The sequence below is a fragment of the Piliocolobus tephrosceles genome, chromosome 10 (assembly GCF_002776525.5).
Source record: "Piliocolobus tephrosceles isolate RC106 chromosome 10, ASM277652v3, whole genome shotgun sequence".
NCBI lineage: Eukaryota > Metazoa > Chordata > Mammalia > Primates > Cercopithecidae > Piliocolobus > Piliocolobus tephrosceles.
This window is the reverse complement of record NC_045443.1, coordinates 94124267-94142717: the sequence shown is the minus strand read 5'-3', so window position 1 is coordinate 94142717 and position 18451 is coordinate 94124267. Positions and strand designations below refer to the sequence as shown.

At 42.0% G+C, this 18451-nt stretch overlaps 1 protein-coding gene across 2 annotated transcripts in view; it reads right to left on the bottom strand.

The window, feature by feature from the left end:
- Positions 1-18451, bottom strand: part of CFAP54 (cilia and flagella associated protein 54) — a 389915-nt gene that overhangs the window by 202855 nt on the left and 168609 nt on the right. Inside the window, exons 40-43 of one of the 2 annotated variants that reach the window (XM_031936253.1) lie at positions 8134-8286; positions 5580-5774; positions 3185-3272; positions 2675-2884 (exon numbers count right to left, since the gene is read on the bottom strand). In XM_031936253.1, the coding sequence (XP_031792113.1) occupies positions 2675-2884; positions 3185-3272; positions 5580-5774; positions 8134-8286 (646 nt within the window). The remainder of the gene's footprint in view (positions 1-2674; positions 2885-3184; positions 3273-5579; positions 5775-8133; positions 8287-18451) is intronic. The other variant, XM_023206706.3, reaches the window with a different exon arrangement.

Genomic DNA, 18451 nt, shown 5'->3' with positions numbered 1-18451 from the left:
CCTCTGTCACCCGGGCTGGAGTGCAGTGGCCAGATCTCAGCTCACTGCAAGCTCCGCCTCCTGGGTTTACGCCATTCTCCTGCCTCAGCCTCCCAAGTAGCTGGGACTACAGGCACCCGCCCACCTCGCCCGGCTAGTTTTTTGTATTTTTTTAGTAGATACGGGGTTTCACCGTGTTAGCCAGGATGGTCTTGATCTCCTGACCTCGTGATCCACCCGTCTCGGCCTCCCAACGTGCTGGGATTACAGGCTTGAGCCACCGCGCCCGGCCTAAAGCAGTACTCTCTTACTTCCCCAACTGAAGATGCGAATCTGAAAGCAATGTGATCACTACCTAGGAACAGTTAAGTTTTTTAAGTGTGCTCTACAGCTTAAAACACTATGCAGGTTGTTGCTCACCACCTCCGATAGGTCAGCTAAAGAAGTAACTGAAGAGGTGAAAGAAACCTATACCTCTAATCCCTCCATACTTTTCAAATTTCTCATGTTAATCAGAAATTTGAAATACTGAAGATATTTGTGAGTGCTAGCTATGCATAAGCCATTGTTAAAGACATTCACATGTGTTACGTGTGGTAGGCTAAATAATGGTCCCCCAAAGATATTCATGACCTTATCTCCAGAACCTATGAATATGTGACCTTATAGGGCAACAAAGACTTTGCAGATGTGATTAAATTAAGGCCACTGAGATAGGGAAGATTATCCTGGATTGTCACAATGGCCTTTATAAGAGAAAGGCAGGAGGGTCAGAGATAGAGAAGGAGATGTGAAGATGGAAGATGTGAGAGACAGACAGAGAGGGGCAGGTGTGGGGGAAAGATGCTAAGCTGTTGGTCTTAAAGATAGAAGGTGGGGTCATGGACCAAGGAATGCAGGAGGCCTCAAGAAGCTGGAAAAGATAAGGAATCAGCTTCTCCCCAAGAGCCTCCAGAGGAAGCACAGCCCTGCTGACACACTAATTTTATGATTTCTGAACTCTGTAACTGTAAAAGAATAAATCTGTTTTGTTTTAAGCCACTAGGTTTAGGGTAATTTGTTACAGCAGCAAAAAAGGACAGTAATACAGTATGTATTATGGGCTAAATTGTGTCCCCTAGAAATTCATATGTTGAAGTCCTAACTCTTAGTGATATAGTTTGAATATACATCCCCACCAAATCTCATGCTAAACTGTAATCCCCAGTATTGGAGGTAGGGCCTGGCAGGAGGTGGTAGGATCATGGTGGTGGATCCCTCATGAATGGCTTAGTGCCATCTCCTTGGTGATGAGTGAGTTCACATCACATCTGGTTGTTTAAAAAGTGTGGCACCTCCCACTCTCTCTCGCTCCCATTCTTGCCATGTGAGATGCGGGCTCCCATATTCAAATATGGCCTTCTGTCATAATTGAAAGCATCCGGAGGCCTCTCCAGAAACCTAGCACATGCTGGTACCATGCTCTCTGTACAGCCTGCAGAATCAAGAACCAATCAAACCTCTTTTCTTTATAAATTACTCAGTCTTGGGTATTTCTTTGTAGCGAAGCAAGAACAGCCTAACATACCCAGTAACCTCAGATTGTGACCATGCTTGGAGACAGGGCATTGAAAGAGGTAAGTAACTAAGTTAAAATGAGACCACAGAGTTGGGCCCTAATCCAATACGACTGGTATCCTTATAAGAAGAGGAGATTAGGGCATTGACATGCCGAGGACAGACCACATGTGGACATAGTGGTCTTTCTACAAGCCAAGAAGAGAGGCTTCAGAAGAAACCGATTAACCAACACTTTGTTCTCTAACTTCTAGCCTTCAGAATCATGAGATAACAAAGTTATGCTGTTTAAGCCACCCAGTCTGTGGTACTTTGTTATGACAGCCTAGCAAATTGATACAGTATGGCATGTAATTTTTACCACCTTGGCTTAGAGATAAGGACACTGAGTCTCAGAAGGAATGAGAAACTTGTTGAAAGTAACGGGTTTCTAGTGCACTTTCGGATGAGGGCCGCGCCTGACTGCCTCCACACTGTTTTCCTGCTCTCTTACCAATTGCTCATTCATTTGACCACTCAAAAAGTCATTGTTGAGCCAGACGCCATGACTCATGCCTGTAATCCCAGCACTTTGGGAAGCTGAGGTGGGCAGACCATCGGAATTCAGGAGTTCCAGACCAGCCTGGCCAATGTGGTGAAATCCTGTCTCTACTAAAATTACAAAAGAATTAGCTGTGCACAGTGGTGGGCGCCTGTAATCCCAGCTACTCAGGACGCTGAGGCAGGAGAATCTCTTGAACCCAGGAGACGGAGGTTGCAGTGAGCCGAGATCAAGCCACTACACTCTAGTCAGGGTGACAGAGTGAGACTCTGTCTCAAAAAAAAACCAAACAACAACAAAAAAACCAAATAGTTATTGAATGCATATCTGGAACTTGGGATCCATGAGTAAGCAAAGCAAACACCAGGGCCCAGGTGGCACTGATATTTTGGGGCAAGAGCTGTGTTACAGGAAAAGGAGATAATCATAAGCAATAAACATCACAAATAAGTAAATAAACTGTAAGGCCCTGTATGATATGGACATAACCTCCCAGAAATCCAGTGTGCATGAGGCACTGCATTTTGCATGGCACGGGGGGGCACCCTGCAAGGAAGCTGTTAGCTAGTATGCAGATCCTTCCATCCTCACACTCACTGTGCTATCTTTGCTGATACGACTGCTCCTTGCAAACACCCCCAGATGCCAACTCTTGACAGAAACTCCTCACTGTAGTCTTTGAAACCCAGAGGTGAATTGTTGTTGGTGACATTGGTGAGCGAGGAGCCAAATTCTTTCCACGTGTGCAGCACGTCTGGTTTTCTGAATATGTCATCGAGAGCTTGACACCAACACTTAAAAGCAGCCCTAAAACAGAGACAAAGCATCAAGCAGTACATTTTCTGAGACCCATTATTAAATCTATCTTCCAGAAGGGAAAGCAAGTACACCAAAGCAACATCAATTAACATACGTATAACTATACATACATTCACTGTTCTTAATGGTTTCTCTCAGGTAGCATTTAATGAATAAAATGTAGCAATGAAGTATTGTTGAAGAACTAAAATTTATGAATGACAATGTTTTTTCATAATCATTGAAAACTTCTTCAAACAAGAAAATAAAAAACTTTTGCCCTTGTTCTACAGACTTCTAAAAATCTACCTTTTCTTTTCCGCGAAGATGAGAAGACTTCCAAGTGAATGCAATGCCTGAACTTTAAGACTTCTTTGATTGCTGGCTTGGAGAACATCTATATTTTTAATCAAGTAAAAGAACAAATGTCAGTTCCTAGAAAAATATTTTCTTTATATTTGCAAGAATATTTTAAATTGCACTATTCCTTAACTGTGTAGATGGCAGTAAGCAAACTCCAAGTTAACAGCGCCTTCAAATGTCACACAATATATATACACAGAGAGCAAGCAAACGTTCTATTTGATTACAGAATGAAAGACTGGCTCTAACAGATAGTAATAATGGGGCTTCATAGAGAATAAAAGTCATACAGGTAGAGACAGGAGAAGAGAAAATTAGAAACGGCATGTAAGGGAAAATGGCTGGGTATGTATAGGAATGATGGGCATGACTGGAGTATGGTTTTCTGGAGAGGGTGAACTGAGTCTGAAGTGGGAGGCAGTGGTCAGACTCTGAGGGCCTCTGACTGCAGCTTGGAGAAAAGTGGATGTTACCCTATAGCAGATGGGAAGGGTCAAAGGGTTTGTTTTTTAGCAGACATGTGACAAGATCATCACATATCAGATTTCTCCTTTTACCTGAAGGCAGAAAATATCTTTAATATCACCTAATTGGACCAGCAAGGTAGCTCATGCCTATAATCCCAGCACTTTGGGAGGCCAAACCAGGCAGATCACCTGAGGTCAGGAGTTCGAGACCAGCCTGGTCAACATGGTGAAACCCTGTCTCTACTAAACATATAGAAATTACCCAGGTGTGGTGGCACACGCCTGTAATCCCAGCTACTCAGGAGACTGAGGCAAGAGAATTGCTTGAACCCAGGAGGTGGAGGTTGCAGTGAGCCAAGATCACACCACTGTACTCCAGATTGGGCAACAGAGTGAGACTCCATCTCAATCACAAACAACAACAAAAAATCACATACTTTTTTTTTTTTCTAGTGAATGCATCCATTCTGGGATGTGTAGCCAAAAACCCCAACCAACATGGCAGTGGTTTCTAATGAGGACAATACTGTCCCCTAGAGGATATTTCAGAAATGTGAGAAAGGGTTTTGTTAGATGTCACAATGGGGGCATCTTTTGGTAACTCATAGGTTAAGACCAAAGATGTCAGATGGCCTGCAAGGCACAGAAACTTCCCCTACAGTGAAGGAAAAGATGAGAATCCTGTTTATAACTATCTGAATCTCACATCGAACTTTGTTTTCCACATAAAAAGGGTATTTCTGCATGATTTCTAAATGTCCATGATTTCTAAATTTTCCAGACATTGCAATCACTGTAGTACTTTGTTTTGCTCAGGACTTTACCAAGATTTGTTTGCCATTTTAGAAAATGTCACAAAACTTAACCATGTTGATAGTATTTGAGTCACCAATACAACATACCTGTCTCTGTCTGCATACGCAGCTGTCACATTCATGGTGATTCCATATCCAGGATATAAGCATCTGATTATTTCTTTACAGCTTCTAATGCCTGAGCATTTACATACCAACAAACTGATTCTTTTATGATAAAGTGAAGCTATTTCTCCCCTATTTTTATATTTAGAGCTTCATAATAATTTTTTTCAAAATAATGTGTATAAGAATATATTAAATATAAATTTTATTTCAGGAAGTAAAGGGGGCATCATAAAATGTCTGTTAGAAAGAAAGAGGACATTGGGTCTATCATATGGGTTGGGAATATACTATTGAAGCTGTAGAAAAGCCAAATCAAGGGAAAGACAAGGCAAATGGAATTAGCTGGGACCGGAAAAAAAGAACATCGTCTCCATCCCCACAAGGGGCTCACAGCACCAATGAAAGAGGAATAAATAGAAGGGTGGCCTAGAATCTCACAATGGTGATGGCCAAGCTAAGAAAATGGGTAAAGGGAGGAGGCTGGAAGCTTCTTCTGTCTCCAGGCTGTTCTGTCACTGCTGCAGGGGTATAGGTTCTTTTATCTTTCTTTTAAAGGTAAGATTTCAGAACCAGACGCAATCTCAGCATTAATGTAGAAGATCATATAGAAAATGGAGACATAGCCGGGTGCAGTGACTCACTCCTGTACCAGTATTTCGGGAGGCTGAGGCAGGCTTACAGCTTGAAACCAACAGTTCGAGATCAGTCTGGGCAACACGGCGAAACTCTATCTCTACAAAAAATATGAAAATTAGTCAGGTGTGGTGGTGTAAGCCTGCGGTCCCAGCTGCTCGGGAGACTGACGTGGGAGGGGATAGACTGAGCCCCAAAGGTTGAGGCTGCAGTGAGCTGTGATAGCACCACTGCACTCCAGCCTGGATGACAAAATGAGACCTCGTCTCAAAAAAAAAAAAAATTAAAGAAAATGAATACATAATGGCTAACTCTTACCAATAGTTTGATGATAAGAAGAAATTACAAGTCCAAGTTGTGAATATGGAAGTTTGCTTTTCTCCACGGAACTAAAAACTCTGAAGTGCTCCTGAGAAAGGTCAGGGGGTATTGACATATGCATCTCCTCTGTCCCCAGGCAAAATCCCACCTTTCCAGAGGTACCTTTCGAATTGTTTATTCCTCCTCTCTCTCCTAAATTCATGAAAAAGAAGAAGAAGAAATAAATTTAAAATGTAGAAAGAAGGGAAGTTGGGAGGGAAGGTAGAGAAAATGGAAAGCAAAAAGAAAGGAAATATTTTGTATAGAGCTGAGACATTTTTGTAGTTTGAGGGACACTATGTCCTGAAACTTAGTATCCAGGATCATATCTAAAGATCCTAGGTATGTGTGGAGAGGCTCTATGTCTGCCTTATTTCATCAAAAGCACTACAGAGGGGCCAGGCACAGTGGCTCATGCCTATAATCCCAGCACTTTGGGAGGCCGAGGCAGGTGGATGACCTGAGGTCGGGAGTTCAAGATCAGCCTGACCAACATAGTGAAGCCTCATCTCTACTAAAAATAAATTAGCCGAGCATGGTGGTGCATGTCTGTAATCCCAGCTACTCGGGAGGCTGAGGCAGGACAACTGCTTAAACCCAGAAGGCAGAGGTTGCAGTGAACCGAGATCGCCCCATTGCACCCCAGCCTGGGCAACAGAGCAAGACTCCATCTCAAAAAAAAAAAACAAACTAACAAAAACCGCGCTAAAGAGGACGGTCAGCCAGAAAGCAAATATTGAGCTAATGCATTGCTCTTGGGGGACTGGTGGAAGTTGCATAGTCTGAGTTTGCCTTTTTTAAATAGCTTCCAACAGTAAGGTGTTAGAGTGCCTCTGGGGCAGAAACCTCTGGGATAGAAGCAGCACACAGGCAGTTCTGGCATGAGACAAAAAAAAAAGAAAAAACTTGTCTCTTTATAAGATCAGAGAACACATGGGAAAAAAAAATCTATATTCTAGGGGAAGCAGTTAGAAGTAATAGAGAAAGAAGCTAGTATAGATTTTGAATTCTACAGCCTAAGGACTAGAGATAAACTACTGAAAATATTTTGGTACCAGGTGAGATTCAGAGTGAGTTGGTGTAAACCATTCCTAGGAATTGTATTTGCCTTTTTATTTATGCCCTTACCCACTTTTTTTTTTGTTGGGCAGGGGGGTGCATTTCTGTTTTGCTTTGTTTTGTTTTGAGACAGTCTCACTTTGTTACTAGGCTGGAGTGCACTGGCACAATCTCAGCTCACTGCAACCTCTGCCTCCCTGGTTCAAGCGATTCTCACGCCTCAGCCTCCCGAGTAGCTGGAATTACAGGTGCATACCACCACACCTGGCTAATTTTTGTATTTTTAGTAGAAACAGGGTTTCACTATGTTGGCCAGGCTGGTCTCGAACTCCTGACCTCAAATGATCTGCCCTCCTTGGCCTCCCAAAGTGCTGGGATTACAGGCGTGAGCCATGGCGCCCAGCCAATCTTACCCACTGTTAATGTATGGAGCAATTAAAAGAAGCCAAACAGGATATGGAGAGCTAATTTAACATAATGTGAGTCTGCAGATAATATAACCAAAAACTATGGATACATACCATAGAAAGTGTGGGGGGTGGGCAACAATAACAGACAAATAAATACATAAATAAATAAAACTCTGCCTGTGGTTGTAAAAAATATTGGTCAAATTTCTAAAAGATCATTTCAGTGGAAATTAGCATTTTAATTAAGTAGAAGTTTAAATCTATTTTTAATAACTTTATACTATTTTACATGTATTTGTCTATTATTTAAATGTATTCTTATTATTCTGACCAATTTGAATAGTGAGAATCATAAACATAAAATAGGATTTTTAAAAATTTTAAATAACTTAAGAATAGATAGTTCAGGATTTTTCCAGCCTAAATTTGAATGTACTCTTCTCTGAGGTTACCATTTAATCACTCAAAGCCAGCTTTGCTTGAATTCACAAGCAGATAGATGTTAAAAGAGAAAACAAATAAATGCAATGCAACCAACAATAGTGAATATCTTACTTTAAGCTAAAATAAAACCCCTAAGATCAAAATCTATAGTATTAATAAGAAATCTTGTTGATGCTTGTTTTAAAAGGTATCCATTTATTTGCCACTGATAAAGTAGTGTTTTGGTAAAAGGTTCTAGTTAACTCAGTATGATTCAGTCCATCTACTCATGAAGTAAAACAAGACTATAGTGCCACACCTTCAAAGAAAACTACAAGAAGAACATAAATGTACAGAATCTAAAATTAATTAATATTGTCATATCTACTGCACTCAAGAGAGTTTGCTAGTTTCACAGAAAGCATAAAAGTAAGTGAGTGAGAAAGCACATTGGTTAAAGTGTAAGACAGAGACTAGATCCACTAGACAAGAGGAAAGTGAAAGGCATCAGGGAGTGTTGCATGTACACGGGGGGAAGAACGAGAGGGCAGAAGAGGGATATCCGCAGGGTGGTCACCCCACATAAAGAAAGATTCAGAGATACAGAACATGCATTTTACCTTGTGTCTGTGCAAGAAATAATGAAAGCAACTTTCTGCTGTGTCGCATTGATCTGTTATGGTATTTGGATTTTTCCAGTGTCTCTCTAAAACACCTCAAGGTGTCTGTCACGTCCACGGGCACGCAGACAAGCGCTTTAGCTCGGCTGTATTCTGAAAGGAAAGAAAAGAAGAACGCTGGGGATGAAATGCTGCACCAAGCCAAAATAAGAGCCAGTAAGTTTCGAATTCAGAGAATTTCTTGGTCCCAACCTAAAGCCGCTAAATTCAAAGCCCCCAGATCTGCAGCAGGTATTTCAACATTAGGATCAATTTTTTTTTTTCTTTTTGTATACTTGAAGGTCCTTTAAAAAAAAAAAAAAAAAAAAACTTGGAAAACTTTTGATTCCTATGAAATGCAAATAACTTTAGATCTTGCCAATTTTCCCCATGAAGCCTCCTCCTTTTTCTTTTGCTGATCATAAAAAATGAAATATTCTACTCCTTTTCAGCAGCCTCTTCAAAGCAAAGGTGTCTTGGGAAAGAGACGAAAAGAAGAAACAAAGAAAGGAAGAAATAAAGTTGCTTGGAGATGGGCATCCGCTCTCTGAAGGGAAGGAAAAGACAGGTTCCTAATACTGGAAGGTGCAGAGGAAAGGAAGAGGGGGACCCAGGAGTGGGTAGTGAACTAACTGTCCTGAAAAGTGCCCAGAAAGGGGAGATAGTGGGAGAGAGTTGCTTGGAGGTCTCTGAAGAGTGAGTGAGGGCCTGAGACTTCAGCTGCAGAATTGCTGCATACATCATGAAGCAGGACCAAGACTAAGGAATCACAGTTTGCAGGATTGAATAACAAAAGAATGTGTTTCTTCAGCAAGTTGAACAAACAGAAGCCCCCCCGTAAAATCTAAGGTCTTAGCAGTATAGCAATTTACACGGTAAGCTGGAAGAGGTTAAGAGGCACGATCTTTGCCCTCAAGAAATTCACTATCTAGCTGAAGGGATGGGACACTCCAACATTGGAGTAATAAAGTCACATTTGCAGGGAATATTTGGTTACATGCCAAAATAAGGGAAAGATGGAAGACAGAGATCAGTGTAGGCAGGAAAAGGTGAGCAACGAAGACCTTGTGGAAGAGAAGATAGGCCAGCTGTGCCTTCAAGGATAGGGAAAACTTGATTAGGACAAAAGAGGCAAGGGGTTTTAGACAGTTAGAATAAGAACAGGAACAGTTAGGCAGGGCGAGGCAGCTCACACCTGTAATCCCAGCACTTTGGGAGGCCGTGGCAGGTGGATCACTTGAGGTCAGGAGTTTGAGATAATCCTGGCCAACACAGTGAAACCCTGTCTCTACTAAAAATACAAAAATTAGCTAGGCATGATGGCACAGGCCTGTAATCCCAGCAACTAAGGAGGCTGAGGCAGGGGAAATCGCTTGAACCTGGGAGGTGGAGGTTGCAGTGCACCAAGATCCCGCCACTGCACTCCAGCCTGGGTGACAGTACGTGAAGACTCCATCTCAGAAAAAAAAATTAATTAAAAATATTTTTTAAAAGGGGCATAGAAGTTAACAACTTCTAAAGGTTAATCTCAGTTGATCCTCACAGCACCTTAAAAATGAGGAGTACAAATCACTGATGCTTTACAAAGGAGGAAAAGTGAAGTTGAGAGGTATGACCTTGTTTGAAGCCCTTAAGAAGAGATGAGCAGAAGAACCGGTGTTCAAGTCCAGTGCCTTCCCCAGATGATTCACCAAGGGACAACAAATCTTGGGTAACAGACAATGACCCAGATTTGTGACCCAGATTTGGGCACAGCGATACCTTGAGAACAGGACAGGAATAAGCCTGAAGAAAGTTAATAAGGGAAGAAACCTGGAGTCATTATGAGCCCGGGAGCAGGGAGGTCCTGACGGAATATATAACACAGGGTAACTTTCTGTGGCCACAGAGACAACATCTTTCAACAAAACCTTATGTCCAGAAATCCTGGAGGCTTCAGTCAAACCAGGGACATGGCCACATTGACAGAAGTAATTGTTTCCCCTACAAATTCAGTCCTGACACAATTCTCGATCACACATTTAAGAGAATCAAATACTTAGGCCACAGTGGCTCTTGTGAACTCCCTGGAAGCTCTCATTCTTCTTCCTTACCAGTTTCACTCTCCTGTCTGCTCTGCCCTGTCCCCACCATCTCCTTGCTTAGTGTCCCTCTCTGCTAAGCAATGCCCAGTCCTGCATGGTGCCAGCAGGCAGACCTCCTACTCCTCATGCCCCCACCCTCATCCACAACATCCCGAAGATTGTAGGTTTCTGTTCTCTTTCTGTATTTTTCTTGCAAGAATTCATGAGCTTGGCTTTTATCGTTTTCTCCTTAGAGAGTGAGATCAGGAAAAGAAGTTAAGCAAGTATCTTAGTTGAAACTGCTATGAGAAACTACCATAGACTGGGTGGATTATAAACAACAGAAATTTATTTCTCATCAGTCACTATGGCTCATGCCTGTAATTCCAGCACTTTGGGAGGATGAGGCAGGGAGGATCCCTTGAAGCCAGGAGTTCAAGACTGGCCTGGACAATAAAGCAAGACCCTGTCTCTACACAAAAATAAAATAAATTAGCTGGGTACAGGGGCATGCGCCTGTAGTCCTAGCTACTTGGGAGGCTGAAGTGGGGTGATCACCTGAGACCAGGAGTTCCAGGCTACAGTGAGCTATGATCATACTATTGCACTCCAGCCTGGTGACAGAGTGAGACCTTGTCTCAAAAAAAAGAAAACAAAATAAATTTATTCCACACAGATATTTGGGGCTAGAAGTCTGAGATCAGGAGACCAGAATGGTAGGGTTCTGGTGAGGGCCCTCTCCCTGGCTCGCAGATGGTTACCTTCTCATTGGTCCTCCCTCCCATGATAGAAGTGGGCTACAGAGCAACCTGGGGTCTCTTTTGTAGACACCAGGCCAGGTGTGGTGGCTCATGCCTGTAATCCCAGCACTTTGGGAGGCCAAGATGGGTGGATCACCTCAGGTCAGGAGACAAGGTGAAACTCCGTCTCTACTACAAATACAAAAATTAGCCAGGTGTGGTGGCGGGCGCCTGTAGTCCCAGCTACTCAGGAGGCTGAGGCAGGAGAATCACTTGAACCCCAGAGGTGGAGGTTGCAGGGAACTGAGATCGTGCCACTGCACTCCAGCCTGGGTGATGGAATAAAACTCCACCTCCAAATAAATAAATAAATAAAAATAAAGACACCAATGCCATTCATAAGGGCTTCACCCTCATGAGCTAATTTATCCTCTAAAGGACCCACTTCCTAAGACCATCACATTAGGGGTGAGGATTTTAACATTTAGGTGCGGGGGACCACAAATATTCAGCCCATAACAGCAAGTAAATGAAAGGAAGAAAGCTGGAAGCCCCCACATAAAATAATATGAGATAGTTACTTTCCCTAAGCCACAGTTTTAAATATCTGTTAAAACTGCGATAATTCTTCCTTCATTAACTTTTCTCAGGCTTGTCTCTGTCCTATTTAGTCCCAGTGCATCCCTCTCACCGACATCAGGATGACTCAGAGGGTTACCATTTTAACCTGTGTGTGGAGGTGCAGAGTGTCTAGCACAGAGCCTGTCGTGGAGTGAGCATTCACTAGATGAAGGCTCACATCATGACCACTGGTCATGTATTTTTAAAAGATAAATTGAGCGCTCACAAGTACTAGGCACTGTGCCAGGCACCGAAGAGAGACGCAAGTGAACAAAACAGACATAGTCTCTGCTCTCACCAAGCTTATATTCTAGAATAAAATCTGAAAATTTGTATTTATAGTAAGAACAGTCTGAATGAAATCATCCCACTACTTTTTTTATCTGGCTGATAAATAATTCCTCTTTGTGTTCTTCCTAAACCATATTTCACTTTCTTTTTCTCCCGTTTTTCAAGCTCTGTATATCTTTTTCCTGGCTGTTAATTAGGGTTCTGTTGGTGGTGGCGTGGCTGTCTACATGAGATAAATGATGCAAAGCAATGAAGAGGTGGCATTAGCTTCAGAGTCCTTATCTTGACAGCTCTGCCTCAAGGGAGTTCTTCTCTGAAAACATCCATGGATAATTTAAGAAGGCTATTCCAGAGGCACTAATAGCCTCAACCGTTTGAAATAGGTAAGAAAGAAGAAGGAGGAGGAGAAGAAAAAAAAAAGAATGAAAAACATTGTGTCTTTCATTGTACCAATGTAGAAATGAAAGCTGAAATGCCAATGACTCCTGAGAGATGGGTCCACCATGGAAGGATCCCAGCAAGTGATCTGAAATGTGGGCTGCTTCCTACATTTGTGGCCACATCAATCCAAATGCCCAAAGGCACTAATAAAACATACCTGCCAAAGAGTTGAAAATTCCAGCACACCGGAGGACTGAATAACTGTACCAGAGAACTTAAACACCAGTAAGGTCAAAACTCAAGAGACAGATCCCAGGCAGATCCCAGGCAAAAACAGCTTCAATAAATGGCATATCCATAGAGTTATCTCCCCTATGGAGCTTAACAAGCAGGCAAGTTACTCACCCATACAAGAATATCTATAAAATGAGGTGTTCTCACTTCTCCAAATCCTACAGAGACTACACCAAATTACATATGCATTATTAAATAGTTGAAGGGAGAATAGGATGCTGTTAAATAATGAGTACACCAAATGTTCCTAGGCACTGGAACATTGCAATATCTATTCTGAAGAATTAAATGTATCAAGCATCACCACTAAATGCCGTTATGCCAAAAGAAAATCTATGATGGTCTAAAGCAGCCATCTGGTGTGGAAACCACCATGAGTACTCTGCCTTTTAAAAGAATTGCAGACATATCAGGGTGATGACATACATAAGACCCAACATGCTGACAAATACGTTGATGATCTGAGTTCAGTATACTGAAAAAATTCAGCATTTTAAAACTTTGCCAAATAAACCCAAGAGCATAGACCAAAAAACATTCCCAATAACAGAGGTCCTAAAATCTTAGAAAGAGCTACAAGTTGGATGCTAAGTTTTTAATGATAATAATTCCATGTAAAACCTATAATTAATATACAGGATCATCTAAAAATTGCCACACTATTACAATAAGTCAGAATAAAGTGTCTGTCTTCAGTGACCACTGAAATACAGCAAATTTCTTCTTGAATGCTGTAAATTTAGAGGCAATTCCAATCTGAAAGGGAGCAATGGCAAAGAAGCCTGGTAGCACAGGGGAGCACTCAAGGATTGAGTAATTAAAGTTGGGTTTGAATCACAGGCCCACTAATTACTAGTAACATTTAATTTTCTCATCTGTAATACGAGCATAATAATATCTACCTCCTTTGACTGTAAAAATTAAAGAAGCTATAGTTCCAGTTTAATAAATTATTACTGCCATTACAGTATTTAGAAAATTTTATCGGCCGGGCACGGTGGCTCAAGCCTGTAATCCCAGCACTTTGGGAGGCCAAGACGGGCGGATCACGAGGTCAGGAGATCGAGCCCATCCTGGCTAACACGGTGAAACCCCATCTCTACTAAAAAAAATACAAAAAAAGCTAGCCAGGTGAGGTGGCGGGCGCCTATAGTCCCAGCTACTCAGGAGGCTGAGGCAGGAGAATGGCGTGAACCCGGGAGGCAGAGCTTGCAGTGAGCTGAGATCCGGCCACTGCACTCCAGCCTGGGCAACAGAGCAAGACTCCATCTCAAAAAAAAAAAAAAAAGAAAAAGGAAAATTTTATCTATTCAAGTATTCCTGTTCTAATGATTGCTCAAACTGTCTGTGCTTCCACCACCACTGAGAATCAACCCAAAGGATTACTGTAGCCTGACTGCACCTCCCTTCCCTTCTGTCCCACCACCACCCTCTTGCCTTTCCAAATGTAACTTTAACAGGAGGCAAGCAAAGTGCTTTTCTGATACATTGCACCTATCATCAGTAAACATCTACAGGTACACAGGTCTAGAATTTTACTAGATATGTTTTTCTTATCCCTTTGATGCTAGTCATCATTTTGATAACAACAATTTTTGACATATTTTCTCACATTTATAGCAACTCTTTTTAAGATGGAAGGGATAACATAAATCACATTTTGAGCTATGGATCCCAAAGTAGGGGAACTCCCCAGGTTTCACAGACAAGCTCAATAAAGGAACACACTCAGGAAGAATTATACTCTGAATAAAACTCATCACACACGATTGACCATAAGAAGGTGATCTTCCCATTGTTTCTGACTATGAGGGGTAATCTGATTTATCACTGGCAATAACACTTACAAATTCATGGTCACCAACCTCACTCAATTGGACCCTCTAAATTACTCTACATCCCTTCTCCCTTCCTTTCTCTGATGCCCTTACCAGCCAGCCCACTGTTTCATTCCTTCTGAAATCTCCAACCTGATCAACATTGGTTATGCTCGCAGCCTCTTGCTTCATTGAGAAAATCTCCAGTACCCAATAAGAATGCTTTCCATTTCTACCTTTACCACCTACGCACTTCCCGGATTGGGTTTATTCTCTCCTTTCTTTCTGACCTAGCAGAAAAGATGTCTCACCCTCCCGTCTAAGCATAATCCCCCTGTATCCCACTCTCTCTCTGCCTTTTGTCTCCTTAAGGTCCTTGCTTTATCGAATACTTTTCTCTCCTATCTATAAGCTCTCCCTCTTTACTGGCTTTTTCTAGTTAATATTTAAATATGCTTTTTTTTCTTCTATTAAAAAGACATACAAACAAAACAAAGCCCTCCTAAGCCACCACCCCCACCACACCCCAGCCCCTCCCTGCCCCCAGCTCTACATTTCCTGCCAGTTTCTGCTGGTGCTAAGTTTCCTGAAAAGCGATTCTCTATGCAATTTCTTTTCTTTTCTTTTCTTTTCTTTTCTCTTCTCTTCTCTCTTCTCTTTTCCTTCCTTCCTTTGTCTTTCTCTTTCTTTCTTTCATTCGTTCGTTCTTTCTCTCTGTCTCTCTCTCTTTTTTTTTTTTTTTTTTTTTGAGACACAGTTTCACTCTTGTCACACAGGCTGGAGTGCAATGGCACGATCTCAGTTCACTGCAACCTCTGCCTCCTGGGTTCAAGTGATTCTCCTTCCTCAGCCTCCCGAGTAGCTGGGATTACAGGCGCCCACCACCATGCCCAGCTAAGTTTTGTATTTTTAGTAGAGATGGGGTTTCACCATGTTGGCCAGGCTGGTCTCAAACTTCTGACCTCAGGTGATCCACCCGCCTTGGCCTCCCAAAGTGCTAGGATTACAGGCGTGAGCCATTGTGCCTGTCCTCTATTCAATTACTTTCTATAGGTACAGCTCTCCACTGCTGCACACGTCATTCAAAATACTCCCTCCCCACCATTTCTAAGGTCACAAAGTCATTCATTCAGCAAAGAGATGCTAAGTTCCTACTATATATCAGACACTGATGAAGACATCTGGGTTATATCTGTGAACAAAACAATAACCCCTATCCTCATAAAGCTTACATTTTATCAGGAGGAACAGATTAGTTATCAATAAATACAAAAAAAAACTAAACTAAATTATACCATATAATAGACGGTGAGAAGTGCTTCAGAAAAAAAGAAAACATATGGCAGAGTAAAGGGAATTGGGAAGAAGCAGGCAGAGTGCAGTTTTAAACTGAATGCTCAGGCTGGGTGCAGTGGCTCATGCCTGCAATCCCAGACTTTGGGAGGCCAAGGCGGGTGGATCGCTTGAGGTCAGGAGTTTGAGACCAACCTGGCCAACATGGTGAAACCCCATCTCTACTAAAATATAACAATTAGCCAGGTGTGCTGGCATCTACAGGGGTTCACCGTATGCCTCTCTGTATATACTCCTAGAAGGTAACATTAAAATTATGTTTTCTGACTTAGAAACAACCCACAGAAGCTTGCACCAAGACGGAGATTCCATCGTGATGAGCAGCCCAGGATTCAACCTCACTGAACACAGTAGCATGCACAGGAAACAGACTTTCCTTTGTGTTAAAGCTGAGTGTTATCTCAGTTACTCAGGAGGATGAGGCAGGAGAACTGCTTGAACCCAGGAGATGGAGGTTGCAATGAGCTGGGATAGCACTACTATGCTCCAGCCTGGGCGACAGAGCAAGACTTCGTCTCAAAAACTAAATTAAATAAATAAATAAAAACTGAATGTTCAGGGTAAGCCTCATTGAAAAGACGGAGGTACATAACAACATAAAGGAGATGATGAGCTCATTAGTCAGACACCTAAATTGAGAAAGAGCATTTCAGGAAGTGAAAACAGTTAGAACAAGGCCCTACGTTGGCAGTGTCATAGCAAAAAGGCCAGTGACAATGACCACCTAAACTGCCAAACAAAACAGTCTGTCCTCATCTTATGTGACTTCTCTCTCTCTCTCTGATAGTGAACTGCTTCCTTTTCCTTAGCACTGCCTCTTGCCTTGGCCTTGTTTATATCACTCTCCTGTTACATTTCCCAGCTCTTAGGCCTCATCCCAATCTCTTTCAAATCCTGCTCTTCCTCTGTTCGTTCTCATGACAGTGATTAGGGCCTTCACACACTCTGTACCTCTTTATCCTGAGCACAGCATAGGAACATACTTATCTACCCCTTTTGAAGTTAGGTGTGGCCATGTGACTGTGGCCAATGAAATGTCAACAGATATGACCTGTGTCATTTTCAAGTCACAGCTTTAAGAGCTAGAGCAAGATTTACAACATCTTTTTCCTGCCTGAAAAATAGAGACAATAACGAACCTACCTCATTAGGTGACTGTAAGCTAATATTCACAAAGCATTCATAAGAGTCCCTGATGTGCAATGCATAATTATAATTCTTTTATTGGGGTTGTTACAGTAATTAAATATGATAATTCATGTAAAGCCCTTAACATAAAGCATACAGTATATGCACATATGGTCTGGCAAAGGCTGTGCCCATAGCCCATGCCTCTACAGGGGTTCACAATATGCCTCTCTGCATATACTACTAGAAGGTAACATTAAAATTATGTTTTCTGACTTAGAAACAACCCATGGAAGCTTGCACTAAGATGGAGATTCCATCGTGATGAGTGACCCAGGATTCAACCTCACTGAACACAGTAGCATGCACAGGAAACAGACTTTCCATTGTGTTAAAGCAATGACACTTCTTTGTTACTGCTGTATAGCTGAAGCCTATTTTGACTGACACAGTTTCCTAAATGTTGGTGCTATCCAGGATGTCATCCTCAAGTTTACGCTCCACATAACTCTCCCTGGGTGACCTCATCCAAACCCCTGACTTCAACCACCACCAGTATATTGCTGACTAAAATACAAATCTCCAACCTGCTCTCTCCTAAGTGCCGCATTAGTATATCCAACCATACACTGGAGAGCTCTACTCATTGTCATCCACAAGTTTGGATGAACTACATCCAAGCAAGTAATTCCAAAGTGACCTTTTTCTTTAACCTGCCCCTCTCTTCAGTTTTCCTGTCTGGGTGAAGACATCATCATCCATCTGGCTACCCAAGCCAGAAACCAAGATGACTTGAACGCCTCCTTTCCTCACCCATCCCCCACCTCCAGCCAGTGCGGACCATAGTCCTGTGGACATCTTCTGTCTTTCCTGCACATCTGTCCCCTCCTCTATGCTGACCACCCAAGTCCAGGTTTTCATCATCTCTGCTGTAAGACATAAGCAAGCAGTGGCCACTATCCTACTTCCATTCGGTCTCCTTTCAATCTGTTTCCCATGCAGCTGACAAAGGTTGTCAAAAACACACAAATATATCACTTCTTGGCCTTTGGGCTAAGATCGAGTGAAAAGAATGCCAATGTGATCATTTCACTTTCTTTCTTTAAATCATTTTAACTAGCTCCCCTCAGTTCTCCAGATAAAACTAGATCTCTACCCTTCCCTCTAAAACAGTTTATTATCTAATTTCTGCCAACCTTTCTAACCTTAGCTTTTGCCTTTTCCTTTGATGTTAGCCCCACCAGATTTCTTGCAGTCTTACAAAAGCAGATGTTAGCTGTTAACTATTATTGTTTATGGCAGCAGCAGTAGTAATAACATCACATATCTTATCACTGTATACTATAATCTCTGGGATTTTTATTCATCTCTTTTAATGGATCATAAACTCCTGGGCAACAAATCTTTAGTCTTATTCATCTTTATATTCTCAGTACCTAGTACAGCACTTCACACATAGCAGATACTCATAAATGTTTGTTGAATGACTAGCTGACTGACTCCATAAATAAATGAATGAATGCTTACATTTATACACATATACACACATAAAAGGAATAGATGAATAAGTGAAAGAATCCTAACACTTCAA